The following is a 15,407-nucleotide window of genomic DNA, read 5'->3' on the forward strand; positions in this document are numbered from 1 at the left end:
ATGCGCTCAGAGAAACCACCCAAATGAAGTTCAGACCCAGAAAGACTGGAGTCAGACAGCAGCCAAGGAGGGCTTCAGAAACAATTATAAAAGAGGGGTTGAAAGTAAACAAATACAGTGGGGCAAGTGAAAGCCAGGCTCTAACTGTTGGGAGAAAAGTGTGTGAAATCATGCTTTTCAATAACTACAAATAAACGCAGAATGAACAGATATAAGTATGAAAGCTGGAAGTAGTAATACGCTAGAAGCAATCAGCATGCTATCCCGAGCTTGATTCTGAGTGAGAGTATAGGATCATTTCTTTGGTCGTCTGGCCAAGGATGCATGGTACGAGGAAAACAGGATCAATCCTGGTTGAATGCCATTCTCCAAAATGAAGGTCCGATTCAGAGACTTTCAAAGGCATGTGAGGCAGGGAAAGACCAAAGGACTTCTGCAGAATAAAAGGGCTAACGAAACAGATTCTGAAATGCAACGCATATTCCTAGATAGGAGCTCGGACCAGAAAAGAAAAACTGATATTGTTAATGCAGCTGGCTAACTCAGAATCAGTATGTGAAATAACTCACTGCTACCAAGTCCATTCTGACTCAGAGTGATACTAGGGGCAGAGTTCAACTGCCCTTCTGGGTTTCCAAAGCTGTAAATCTATGGGAGCAGGAAAGCCTCAACTTTCTCTAGTGATGTAGCTATTAGGTTAGAACTGCTGCTACCTTGTAGTTAGCAACCTAACACATAACTCACTTTGGCCCCAGGGGTCCCCTGTGTGGAACAATAGAAGCATTACATCAATGTTGACCTTTTGTCTGGGATACTTCACAATAAAGAGTATCCTCTGTTTGGGAGAGGTATATATTGAAGAGTTACACGTCAGAGAGAGAAAAGGATTATGGAGGAAATGTCACAAAATGTTCATTGAGGGGAAAAAAGGGAGCTGATACCAAGGGCTCAATAGAAAGTAAACGCTTAAAAATTAATGATGGCAACATATGTACAAATATGCTTGACACAATTGATGTATGGATTCTTATAAGAGCTGTAAGAGCCTCAATAAAATGATCTTTAAATTTTAAAAAAAAGTTCATTTGGGGTAGGGAGTACAAAAATTCTTTGTATGGTTCTTGCAAGTTTTAAATACACTTGCAATCCTCTCAAAATACATTTTAAAACTTGCAACTAAATACACAAATAGTGGCAGTAGCAGATTATAATCTAGTGACTATAACAGGAATCCACTTGTAGGGAAGTAGGTTGCAAAAGAAAATTCTTTCTGCAGTATAACACCAACTAAAAAAAATGTAAAATGGAATTTTCCCAAAAAAATCGCCTGTATTGGACAGGGTTCTCTAGAGAGACAAACCTGATTGCTAGTAATTATATATAAATATATTTATAAAGGTAGATATATAATTCAAGAAATAAACCGTTAAATAATATACAGGTCGATAATACAAGAAATTAACAGTTAAATTATAAAGCAGTGAGACACTAGCAGTCCTTCAAGTTTTGAGAGCTGCCAGGTGCCAGTCCCCTTCTGTAGAGAGAGCTGGGCTATATATACCCAGGCAGCAAACAGCAAGGCAGGTCCCCAACTGTCATCAACTGTCAGTACCCTGCTCCAGAGATGAACATTCCAATCGTGTGGGCTTAAATGGACCTCAACTTACAGCGACACAGTCCACAGGCTAGGCATCCCACAGGTAGTGTACCCCTTTAAACTGAGGCACAGAACAACCAAGGTGAGGCTCACCGAGCCATTTATCCCTCTGCCCTTCAGTTAACCCTACTTGTGTTTATCGGCCAGGCTGGCACAATAAACTATATCATCGCCCTTTGGCAATTATTTTAGCAATACTTGATTTAAGTCAACAATCATCAACTAGTGAATGCTAAAGTTATGGGTGAAATGTGCTAAGGAATAATATAATTAATGAAGTCCCAGTTACCTCACTGCAAATTAATATTAATTACAAAGGGGAAAAGTAACAATTTACCATAAAGAAATGTTAAGAATGCCTTTTTACCCAAGTATTCAAAATTAACAAGAAAAACAAGATGTCTTTCCTATGACAGAACACAATGAGACTACTGGATCACTTTCTGTGATAGTCTTGCCAAAAAAATGCAAAAACAATTTAATCATGAATAAACACCAAACCAATCAAAGAGTGGGGGACAATTTCAGACTGAAAAGACATGATGATAAATGAAATGTGTGACCCATTACCCTAAAAATAGACCATTGGAGAAAACTGAGTAAAAGCCTGTAGATTAGATTATAATAGTGCAAGAAGGAAAATTATCAGACTTTGGTGGCTGTACTACAATTACATAGAAATATTATCTCTGAGGAAAATACATGCTTAAGAATTCAAGGATATAGACATTGTATCCACCATTCCTCTCAAATGTTTCATTCAGATAAAATGTGTGTACATGTGTGTACCTATGTAAGCACAAATGAAGATTCCCTGAACAGATCTTGTATCTTGTCTCTAAATTTCAAACTTAAAAAGAGAGAGGGAAGAAAGGATATGGCCAAAGAGAGTGTTTTTAGCTTTGTATGCAGTCTGTGTTTATATATGAGGTATATGATCCATTCATCATATATATCTTAGATCACAATAGAGATATTATATCACATGATATATTGTAATACCTATTAGACCATTTTAGCTTTCAATATGACTTATACCTCAATATAAAGAACAAAAATCCTCACAACTAGACCAATAAGCAGCATCATGATAAATTGAAAAATTATTAAAATTGTCAAATATTTCATTTTACTTGAACTCACGATGAACTCTCATGGGAGCAGCAATCAGGAAACCGAATGAGTGGACTGCACAGTGCACATCAGCAGCAATAAATCTTAAAGTGTTAAAAAGCAAGACGTCACTCTGAAGATCAAGGTACACCTTACACAAGCAACAGTAGTTTCCATCACCTAACAGGCACACAAAAGCAGACAATGAATAAGGATGGCCAAAGAAAAACTGATGCCTCCGAATCAAGGTGATGGTGAAGAACATTGAACAACATATCGTGGACTGCCAGAAAAACAAACACACAAAACACATCTTGCGGGAAGTACAGACAGAATATTCCTAAGACTTGGATGTCATATACTTTTGGAGACGCGATCAAGAGGGATCAGTCCCTGGGGGACAACGTGCTTGGCAAAGCAGTGGGTCAGTGAAAAAAAAAGACCCTTGTGAACTACAACCACAATGCCATGACTCTTCTTGAGAGCAACGACAAGGTAGTGACTGTGAAGATGAAGCAGTGTTCCTTTGTTATACAAAGGGTTACATGAATTGAAATCGATACACTTTTTTTTAAAATTGTTTTTCTTTTATAAAAAAGAAACAAAGTTTTGCGAATGGCTTCTCAAAATTTGGAATGATATCTAAACTAAGCCAATGAAACATCCATTTTCAAGATCTTATTTAATAAGAATGGAGAAATAAGGATTGAGATAACAGAAAATTTATATTTATTAATCAAGTCGTAAGATTCTATAGGGATTCTCTGGCTTTTCCACTTGACCCACAGAATCAGGTTAGGTTACACAATGGAATCTATTTTACCCTTGTGCCCTGCATAACCTCTTATTAGTTCAAACTATATCCATTCTGAAGACCTAATTGAAAGATTCCTCTTCATCAAGACTTTTCTCCTACTCATGCAAACATACACCCAGCCAGCTGTTCTCTTTCTGTGAGCACTGAAAGCACTTGATCTGAACTTCCCTTGTGAGATTTTACTTTTTCTATTCTACATCAAAGGAATTTATATATGTCTACCTGCCTGTATATTAGGTTGCAAACTCCTTGTGGGCATGAATCAAACTTGATCCATTCTTATTTCTTTAATACCCAATCCAGCACCCTTAATACAGGGAACTTTGCAGTAATTTTTGAATAATGATCGAAATTAGCATTCACAATAAAAGAGTTCATGTAATAGCTAAGGTTAAAAATACTTACAGCGCTCGCATCAGCGTAGTGATGCGTACAACCCTCAGCAACGGTACCCCCAGCCCATAAAATATTTGAAGCCGCATAACCTTAAAGGGCAAATCGTTCATCAGAACGGATTTCCCAAAGAGCCTAGACAGCTACGGTTTTCACTAGACTCGATAATTGCAAGAAGAGATACACCACCTTTTTTCACTAATGCTAAACAGATGCTCATTTTGTAACTGGAAGAAAGAAAAAAGAAATAGCAACTTTTGGACTCTTTTAAAAGATTAATAAGTACCTCTTCAGTTTCAGGAGCAACCTGCGAATCAGTAATCTCATCTAAGTTATCTTCAGCAACACAGTCTTCCTGCGTTTGCTTCCCTCGGTGCCCACCATAAGCCTGCAAGTATTCTTCATCCTAACAGCCATTAAAGAGAAAACACGTTTTTCTCATACATCGTTTGGGTTTTCTTGTTTGTTGTTTATTTTTAAGGTATTTTTCATATCTTTACGGCTCATGCTTAATCATTTCAGCTATTTTTACTGTGACAATTACCCAACTGAGCACAAAGGTGCACAAAAACAGAACGCAGCCTCCTCTAAGGATTAATGAGAACAAAGCCCATCAAGCTTATCCAGTGCTAAAGTTAGGGATATGAGGTTGCTTCAAACTTAAGTGTCCTGTTAAATAGCTCTTCGTAAAATGGGTAATCTTTAACACACACACACACCAAAACAAAGTGTGCACGCACTACCAGAAAAACCCCGTAGCAGTAAGGAGGCTGAGATTACACTCGCTACCCACCTCTTACGGCAAACTGGATTTTCACAAAAGCATGTTAAGGTTCGTTTCTCCATTAGCTTTCTAACTTGGTCGCTGTTTCAGAGGCAAGCACCCCCTTTAAGGGTGCCTACAAACAAAGAAGCAAGCAGCTTGGCTTGGGACCACCAAAATTGCAAAAGAAGAGAAAGGCTCCCATCAGTCCTCCTAACAAGTAACGGGATCAGATTGCTTCATTTCTTTCCAGTGTCCCTTTCCAGCTCATAGGAGGTGACTGTCTGTATCCCTAGCCTCTTGCTAAAGATCTACAGTAAAATGGTTTAAAGGGAGGCACCAAAGGGTAAACAATATAAGGAAATAGAATAGTCTGTTAGTAGTATACAACAGCCTTATCGACAACCCCCAAAGAAAAAGAGATATTTAAGGTGAAGTTTTGTTTTATGTCTCACAGCTACCTTTTAAGATCCTCTGAATACAGTGCACTTTACTTTCCAGAAGAAACTGTTAGCATCCTATGAAAAAGAGCAACTACCAATATCTATGACTCACTGATTTCAAACAAGGTCAGACAGAGTTAATCAAAAATCTCCATCAATTTATATAGGTGTATAGTACATACCATGGGATTTTTACTGGGAAACAAAGATCCACTACCCTTTACATAAGTGATTAGCTAAAATTGTGCTTACAGTATACGGTTTTATGAAACCTCAATCTGTATTAATTTTAAAGACTCTAGATAAACTGCACTTGGATTATAAATCAAGTATTTTGTTGAATAACAAAACACATTGTTTTGTTGTTCTTAAAAGAGCAAAGGTAAAATCATGGCACAATTTTCTCTTAAAAGCATCAGCAAAATTTGCAAGACTCTTGTCACATTTTGGTATAACAGGAGAGACCATCAGAACTGTGCTGCCAGATGTCTCAATGTCTTTGACCTTAGTTTCTCCCCAAGGAAAATGAAGTGTCCCTTTAAATTATAAAGTTCTCTAGTTTTATGACTCTCCTTCCAGTTACCTTTAAAAGTCCCTCTATGTCATTTTATAGGTGACCTTTAGTAGAAAGTGTTTATGATCGGCACTTCAAAAAATTCAACTCTGGTTTTAAGACCACGTGTTAAAAAATACTAAGAAAAAGCAGCACAGTTTAAAAACCATTTACCAACTAAAAGAACATGTGGATACAAATAGAGACAAAAAAACTCAACAACTGGCCACTGTATACAATGATGGATATATCACTTGCTCATCAGTGACAGTCAAAACAACAATGCTTTCACGCCTAGCAAGAGGTGAATGCTTTACAATTTAATTCCCATCCCATCCCAATAAGTAATTCCAGATGCTACTACTGTGAGAATTAGAAATAAGCTAATAATTTTTATTTAAAGAGGAAAAAATAACGGCCATAACTATAAAGCTTGATATAGTAAGGCGAGCTAATATTGCTTATTGAAGACAATTCTCGTCTTTCAAGTTTAGTGCTTTCTATGAAAACATAAGCACATTTTCAGAATTACTATAAAAACATTTTACCTTAAAACTTTAGTTTGTGTTTGTGTGCTTTTTGCACTCTATGAAAAATATAATTTATTTGGTTATGGTGGATTATCCAATTGTAAAATTTAAAAATTTTACACATACTGATATTAGATAATTCAGTCCAATTTTATGAAAACCAGAAGTCTAAATGCAACCTCAAATTTGAGAATATCTCATAAAGGAAACTCAATTCTATATTATGAAATACCTTTACAAAAAGTTTTAGTAGGATGCAGAGGAAAGAGCTACTTCCTACTTGACAATACACACTAATTTGATTAGGAGCACTCACATTGTGATGTTCCATGAAATTCTAAGTTCAAAAGAGCAAGTTTTGTCATTATTTGTGTCCCAGATGCTCGAAAATCGGTGATATTTGAACAGAAAGGACTCGGAAGATGACTGAATCAACCAACTTACTTAAAGGCACTTAGAAGAAATAATAAGACCACTGTAACTAGACAATAATAACTAAGTCCATTTCTTAAAGTTGTTGGTTTAATTTAGAAAAGCATTTACAAAAGTACCCCACTTTAAGAAAACATATACCAAATACACCAATAAATTAAATTCACGCCAGTAAAATTTTATCACACAAAAACTACAAAATCAACCTAGATAGCAAGTTCCCTTGATGTTTTTTACTTGAGTCTATTCACCAAAACTAAATCTGCAAGCATTTTTTTCATCACTACACTGAAAAGCAAGTATGCAACTGGAATCCAGTCACTATTGAGAGTCCTAAAGCAGTAACGCCCAGAACAAAATAGTCCCGGGTGCCACACTGAACGGTCCCTTTCAGGTTCACTCCTATAGACAAAGGGAGCTTCAAAAAGCTCGTGGAAAAATGGAATTTTTGAAGCTCCCTTATATAGCAATGATCAAGACTGAGCAATTTTTGAACTTAACAAATAAAAGCTTACTTTGAGTGAAGTATAAGGCACAAAAATAGCTATCTTTGTGGAGAACAGACTTCCGCAGCTGCCATTTCCTCAGTGGGCCCTGTTTAACCACAATGAAACCCTAGGGGTCCCGAATCCCGCAGGATCCAACCCAGCTACTACTGAGATCACGGCCTTCCCTGGCCAAGGTCACTGGACACTTCCTTAAAAAGCAACAGTGAGTTATCATTAAGACAGATGAGCAGCCTCTCGCTCATTCTTTTATCTGACACATTTCAACTTTCAAATCACCTAACACTATCATCTTTTTGAATTAAAAATCACCATAATCTTAGCCTCCTGATTACAGATAACAAATTATGTGTGACATTTCCTGAAATAACCTCCAATCTCTTTATTCTCGTTTAGACACTTCTCCATTATAAACAGAATGAAGGCCCAGGACATCAATCACTTTGGAATATTAGCACCTTGAAGATGTCTTTAGCAGGTCAATAATCTTTTCACCTTAGAAGGACTTTATCAGATCTTGTCTAAAGCCTGGATAAAAGCCTCCGCATTAAGTACTTCCAACAATTGACAGTGTATCCCCACCACACAAAGCTGTTTTCTTCCTTAAGGATGCAATCCTCAAGGTCACAGTTCTTTGCAGCCTTCCAGAGTGACAAAGGAGCATTACCTCAGGCCAAACAAGCTGTCAACACAAACTTTGTCATAGCTCAGATAAAGAAACTGGCAGACGGTGATAATAAGGTCTAATTTCCCTGCCTCCCTAGGGAGGTAAATAGATTTCAAAGCAGGCTACAACACCTATGCACAAGAAGCAATGTTATCTTCAGCCATACAAAGGAAAAAAGACTCACTGTAAATTCATCTAATGGTTCATTGATTTCGATGTCTAGCACTTCATCATTGTAAAGGTGTTCCTCCTCTGGCTCATCCCCATATCCTATTTGGTCTTCTGACAGCTCCGCATCCTGGCCTTCATACTGTCCTTCTTCTGTGTATGCTTGAGAATACATTTCAGAGCCATCAGATTTGTGATAAACAATTTCATCCTCTCCATGTTCGTACTCGGATTCCTGTTCTCCAGACTGGTCATTAGTGTTGTCGGGCAGTTCAAATGATGGTACCATGCCAGCTGTGGTATTAAGACTAATTGTGATACCCTGAGAACTAGAGTGGACAAGAAGAAAAAACCTAATTAGAGCAGAAGTCAAATAAGTAATAAATTAGTTGCTACAAAGTACAAATGGTGGAAAGGTAGACACCTTACTGATCAATTACATTTTTTTCATTTCAAAGGTATACCACCTAAATGATAAATGCATTCACTCCACATCAAAGCTTAACCATCTATATTGAGTAGGAATCATACGCACACGGCACCACCACTTAGCATCAGCTGCAGGTGATTTGACCAAGAGAATTAAATCACCCAGATGGTAAAATAGGTCTGACTGGCAAAAGCCCAGGACTGAAGCTAAACAAACTTTATTTCATTTTAATGTTCAAAATGAAATGGATGACATCTGTTTTCTATGACTTGGAGGTTAAAAACAGTATTTCTGAATAAGCAAAAAAAATGGTAGTCAAATTTTTAAAATTATTTTTTCAAATCTATTAATGGAGTTTAATAAGTGCCTGTTTTAAAACTCAAAATATTGAAGATGTATGTAAAGTTATGCAGGATGGATAAATCCCTAATCTTTAAATCTTAAACCAAAAAGATACTATTAAGTCATCGTAAAATTTAACAACCATTTAGCTTAACTAGAAAAACTATGTTTCACCGTTATACTCTTTTAAGAGCTACCTGTATGGGATCAGAGTGACAAGAGCAATGCAAAAAGTAACTGAGAAATCTTAAGGAACGGTGGATTTATGTTATTAAGGGGAGAATAACTCCAAGAAACAGAGCATGAAAATGGTTGCACAACTCAAAGGACGTCATCAATGTCACTGAACTGTACATGCAGAAACTGCCAAAGTGGTGTATGCTTTGTTGTGTATATCAACACTGAAATAAATCAATGTAGAATAATTTCAACAGTCAAATAACAAAAGTTAGTACTAATCACACATTTTCAAAAATGAGTAAAGTTGGCTTTTAAAGCCGCAAAAAAATTATATTCTCATTAAACAAAGCTGCTAAACGTCAAACAGTAAGATGCAAGACAGCAAGACTTCAAAAACGAGATTTCGCAGATCTAAACTCACAAATATTAAATATCAAATATTGAATCTTCACAAAAACTGAATACACTGCATAGACCTGAAAATTGATTTTAAAATCTCCAATGATATATTTTAAGGGCAGGATAATTTCGAGCATGAAATAGAATGATGCCAAAGAATGAACTTTTAGCATTAGAAAATTTGGCACAAATTTATGACTCAATAATGAATAGCGTATGTATAACACATTTATAACCAAGTGTCTGCTACCAAAGGATGGTAAATTGTATAATCCAAAGTGGAGGGAATAGTATCAAAGCCTAAATTGTGAGAACCCAATTTGTAGGCGGCTATGGATGACAGCTGGAACCCAAGATACACATCTACATACAAAAAACCTCCGATGAGTTCCCCCTGTCCACAAGAGGGATGGGAGGAAAGTGATTTCCAAACACTACATTAGAGATGACTATAGATCAAAAGGATAAACCTAACTTGAACAGTTAAAAACCCTGTCAGTTGATTCCCCCTCTAATTTCAACATTTTCTATATTTTGTTTGTTTGCTCACATTAGGGATATCTAAAATGTGTTCTGTCATTAGGGTCACCCTCTTTAATTTTTGTTATATGTTTGTCTATTTTTCAGTATATGAAACCCAATACTGATGAACCTATAGAGCAGTGGTTCTCAATCTTCCTAATGCTGCAACCCTTTAATACAGTTCCTGAAGTTGTGGTGACCCCCCAACCATCAAATTATTTTCATTGTTACTTCATAACTTTAATTTTGCTACTGGTATGAAGCAGCTGACCTCTGAAACGGTTGTTCGACCCCCAAAGGGGCTGTGACCCACAGGTTGTGTGAACCACTGCTACAGAGACAGCAAGTAGAATAAGGATTTGGCGGGGTGGGGGTGTAAGAGGATGTCAAGGAATCAGGAAGGAAAAGAAAGTTTTCTAACTGACTGGGATAGCAATTGTACAATACTGCTTGATGTGACTGAACTGTGCAACGATCTCTGTACTAACTCCCAAGAGAATGGTTTTTTGGGGGGCTTGGGGGTTGCGGTGGGGAGTCTTCTAATACTTTCCCACTAAATGTTCCCTTCTAAATTGTATTTTAAAACTACGTCTTTTTAACATACCTACGAGAATATACTAAACTTCTTCCACTTATTACCGACATTTTACCCTGTAGTATGCGCTATATTACAAGTGTTCATTGCTAGTGGGGTACTGACTACTTTTTGTCTGAAAAGGTAAAAGGAAGTAGGTCAAATAAATTTTGAGAACCTATAGTTTACATTATACCCAAAGTAATTTCCAAAATGGTAATCCAGTGAACAGATATATAATGTCTAAATGTTTAAAATGGAAACATAACAGCAAAATTCACACTGCAGCCAAGACTGTTAAATGGATCCAAACTCATCCTCTTCAATCTAAACACATTAATTCATTAATTCTGTCAAAGAGCAGTACATGATTTACATTTAGCAACCAATGTCACACTGACTTAGAAAGTTCCCTTATAGGAACCAATCACAAGGATCTACATATAACTCCGCCTCTGGGGGACGAACAACATTAAAGTAGGTGAAGGGAGATGTTGGACAGTGTAAGACATGAAAAAAATATATAAATTATCAAGGATTCATGAGGGAGGAAGGGGACAAATGAGCTGATACCAAGGGCTCAAGTAGAAAGAAAATGTTTTCAGAACAAATATACAAATGTGCTTGATGGATTGTGGTAAGAGTTACATGAGCCCCAATAAAATGATTTAAAAAGAAAAAAGTTCCCTTACTTAAAAATGTTTAGAATACAATCATGTTAATGATGTAATACTATAATATTAAATTATGAGAGGTATGCAAGAACTTCATAGAAAAAACACAGACTTCTTTTATTAAAATACCAAAATACATCGTTATTTTGCCATATCTTGCCCTATCCGGAGTCTCCCTTCCCTGCCGTCCCTCTCCCAGGAAGGAGGTCACATGTGGGTCCTTGTAATCAGTTCCCCCTTTCCAACCCACTCGCCCTCCACTCTCCCAGCATCGCCCCTCACACCCCTGGTCCTGAAGGTATCATCCACCCTAGATTCCCTGTGCCTCCAGCCCTCATATGTACCAGTGTACAGCCTCTGTCCTATCCAGCCCTGCAAAGTAGAATTCGGATCATGGTAGTTGGGGGGAGGAAGCATCCTACCAAGGGCACATGAGGGAGGGGGGAGCGGGGAGGGAGGGGGAAAAAAAAAGAGGACCTGATGCAAAGGGCTTAAGTGGAAAGCAAATGCTTTGAGAATGATTGGGGCAGGGAATGTATGGATGTGCTTTATACAATTGATGTATGTATATGTATGGATTGTGATTAAGAGTTGTATGAGTCCCTAATAAAATGTTAAAAAAAACACACCAAAATAAACGAACTTGCTATATGATGTCTGAACAGGATCTAGTTTGACAATAAGACATTAATTTGAAAAATGGCCCCATCAGGGGAAAAAAAAAAGACATCCTGTATATACTCATGTATAAACCGAGTTTTTCAGCACCTTTTTTATGCAGCTTTGATGGTAAAAATAGGTGCCTCGGCTGATATTCAGGTCAGCTTATACTTGAGTATATATGGTATATTCTCCTAAATTGAAGCCAAAACATCAACTTTATGGTGAAGCTTGTATAGAAGAATGGTAAGATCATTGATATCTCATAGAAAGCTGAGGGGGTTCTATGTCCCCAGGAAATCTGCTGTTCACCGCAGCTAACTTGTTTTAAAACAGGGTCAGATAATGTTGAAAATAAAGTCTGCAGTGGCAGACCATTTACATCAGTTTATGAGGAAAACTAATTTAGTTCTTGCCCCAACTAAAGAGGACTAATTAAAAGCAGAAATAATAGTCAACACCCTAAACATCTCTGGTCCAGCTGACACAATTCTGACTGAAAAATTAAAAGTTGAGCAAACTTTCTGTTTAGTGAGTGCCAAATATCAGCTCAGACAAGAGCAGAATTTTTCCGTGAAAATTTTAAATAAGTGGGATCAAGATCCTGAAGGATTCCCTCAGAGGACTGTAACAAGATGAAATATGGCTTTACAAGTACATTGCAGGAGACAAAACAAAATCAAAGCAATGGTTACCAAGAGATGAAAGTAGCCAAGTCAAAGGAAAAGTGGTCTAGTCAAGAGCAAGTCCTAACAACAGATTTTAGGGATGCTCCAATTATTTTGGAGATTGACTTTCCGGAAGGCAAAAGAATGCTAACACCTGATTAGGAGAGTATATTGAGAAAGCTTTAGCACAAAAATGTGAGGAAAAGCTTCACCAGAAAAGCTTCTCCAGAATGATCCTGTTCCTTCTTTTAATTTAATCAACAATAATTTTCCAAGAGTTCCTATGGGAAATCATTAGGTATCTACCTTAAAGTCCTGATATGGCCGTTTCTTAAACTTACAGGACCTTTACAGGGCACCTCTTTTTCTTCAATTACTAATGTAAAAGAACTGCACTGGCAAGGTTAAATTACAGGAAGGACCCTCAGTGCATTGGAGCTGGAACAATGTTGGTATCATCACCTACAAACATCTCTTAAATTTGATGGAATATTGAGAAATAGTCTGCATTTTAATTTTTATCTTTTAATTCCATTTTCCACAACCTTTTGAAATCTCCCCATATTCCAATTATAAATTACAAATCATTCTAACATTTAAAAGTACATTTTTAATGTGAAGTACCTGAAACTCTCTTCTTCGTTATCACTTTGCAAAAGATCATCATTTAGCTCTTCATCTGACAAGTCCGACTGGTTCTAATTAAAATAAGACATCAAATTCAATGCAAGTTGCTTCCATTAAGAGTTCTTACAATTAGTGCAAAATTAGTGATTACAGATTATTTCAAACATTATTTATTAAGGTATTTACCACCCATAAAGTTTTGCCAGTTATGGAGCCCTCGTGGCATAGCTGGTAAAGCACCGGCCTGCTAACTGCAAGGTCAATGGTTCAAACCTTCCAACTATCCCACACAAAAACGATGAAGGTGTCTACCTCAGTATAGATTTATAATCTCACAAAGCCTAAAAGAACAGTTCTATTTTTCCTGTGGGGTCCTTATGAGTCAGAATCAACTGGCTATTGGTTGGTTTTGGTTTGGGGGAGCAGAGAGGTTCTGTGTAGATGTATCTAGATCTAGCTATATAAAACAAACTAAATATGTATACATATAAATTAAGCCACATATACATACACTCTTTAGTTCATTAAAGAATAAAAATTCAAATATATGTATATATACATATAGAAAATATGTTATCTGGCACCTTAAGTGAAAGAATAAGAAAGAGGAGGATCTAATTAAATTTTCCATTTAAAAAATGAAGCAAGCCTTTTCCTGGCATCTTATATATTTATAAAAATAGGTTTCTCAAATTTTTCTGTGTACTCTTCATATAGTACTGTAGGTAACAAATCAAGAAATAATAGAATTACTGTCTCTACCTAGTCACTAACAAGGATACAAAAAAATCTATTCATGTAGTCAAGTTTATTTAAAGAAAGGAACTAGTTATGCATGAAAATTTAAGCACGTAACTGGTAATCCAAACTGGTTCAATTTTGAGAGGGAAAGGATATGGTAGTAACATAAACAAGACCTGGTACAAACCAAGCCTGTGCTGAGCAAATGAAACAAAGCTTAGCTATCCAATAGAATATCCAATGATATCCAAGATATAGCCAATGAAATAAAACCTCAATATTTTGTTTAACATTTAAAAATTATTTTATAAACTCACAGTTTCATGAAAGTTGTATTTTACCCAATGAAAATTTACTTCAAGAATTTTTCATTATCAGCAGGTAAAACAAAACCAGGAGCCAACTGTGGAGCAGACCATCAATTGCTCACATGTTAAGTTTAGGTTGAAGCTGTGGAAAATTAAAACAAGTTCACAAGAGCCAAAATATGACCTTGAGTCTAGTCCACCTGAATTTTGAGAATATCTCAAGATTTGCTGCATTGAACATTCATGACAGAAGACCTGATGAGCTGTGGGATGACATCAACATTTTTAATTATGAAGAGACCGTAATGAGATTTAGACAGAGTATTAATGAAGTACTTGTCTTCAGCTACCCACTAATCACAAAGACATATTTAAACATGTTTTGTATGGAATAAACTCACATGTATGAACTGAAGGGGGGGGGGGAATTTTAGTCAACCTTTTAAGTATTTGACAAAAATCAGTGGATTCAACCTCTCTCTCCTCTGAGCCAACCCAGTAACAGACACAGGAGGCAGTGTCAGAATACCTTCTTTACTGACAAAATGGCCTGGAAAGCTAGACTGAATCCTGGAGGCTGAAAAATGGTTTTCAACTACATCCTAATAAATTGGAGTGGATCATTCTGTTAGGCAAGGGCAGGATATGTAGGGGGATTCTACCTCAATGCAAAGGTCTTAAAAGTAGGTGTGGAGGTATGCCCAGCCTGTGAACTGTATAAGTTCTATGAAACCATCAATACCAGTGAACATTACACACCTCAACAAAGAGAAGTCATTTTTAACCATCATATAAGGTGTGAATTAATTAAATGTTTAACCACTAAAGCCCAAGAATGATGTTAAATGTTCCTTGACAGAAAAAATATTCTCCACTCTTGGTCTAACGGAAAGTCGGACAAACAGACCACTAGAGAATGACTCAAACAAAGTGGGCCATGAATGCAAGTGAAACCCTTTCCTCCATTCTTCCCAGATAGGCCATTCTTCCTATGGGGCCAGAAGCCCTTGACAAAGAAAAAGAATGGTTCTCGTGCTTCCAAGAATGCCAGAACTTGTATGAGCTAGAAGTTCAAACATGGTGACTTATGTTCAATTAATACAGTTCTTCCAGCCCTAATTCTTTATATGATATACTGTATATACTCGAGTATAAGCCGGCCCGAATATCAAGTATCAGCAAGGCACCTAATTTTACCACAAAAACTGCATTAAAAAATGTGCTGAAAAACTTGGCTTAT

General features: G+C 36.8%; 1 protein-coding gene across 2 annotated transcripts in view; it reads right to left on the minus strand.

Moving 5' to 3' along the window:
- The window catches only part of RBM33 (RNA binding motif protein 33), a 137,323-nt gene that overhangs the window by 90,904 nt on the left and 31,012 nt on the right, over positions 1–15,407 (minus strand). Inside the window, exons 4-6 of one of the 2 annotated variants that reach the window (XM_075550181.1) lie at positions 13,116–13,189; positions 8,059–8,371; positions 4,267–4,386 (exon numbers count right to left, since the gene is read on the minus strand). In XM_075550181.1, coding sequence (XP_075406296.1) covers positions 4,267–4,386; positions 8,059–8,371; positions 13,116–13,189 — 507 coding nt within the window. The remainder of the gene's footprint in view (positions 1–4,266; positions 4,387–8,058; positions 8,372–13,115; positions 13,190–15,407) is intronic. The other variant, XM_075550182.1, reaches the window with a different exon arrangement.

This window comes from Tenrec ecaudatus, chromosome 5 (genome assembly GCF_050624435.1).
Source record: "Tenrec ecaudatus isolate mTenEca1 chromosome 5, mTenEca1.hap1, whole genome shotgun sequence".
NCBI lineage: Eukaryota > Metazoa > Chordata > Mammalia > Afrosoricida > Tenrecidae > Tenrec > Tenrec ecaudatus.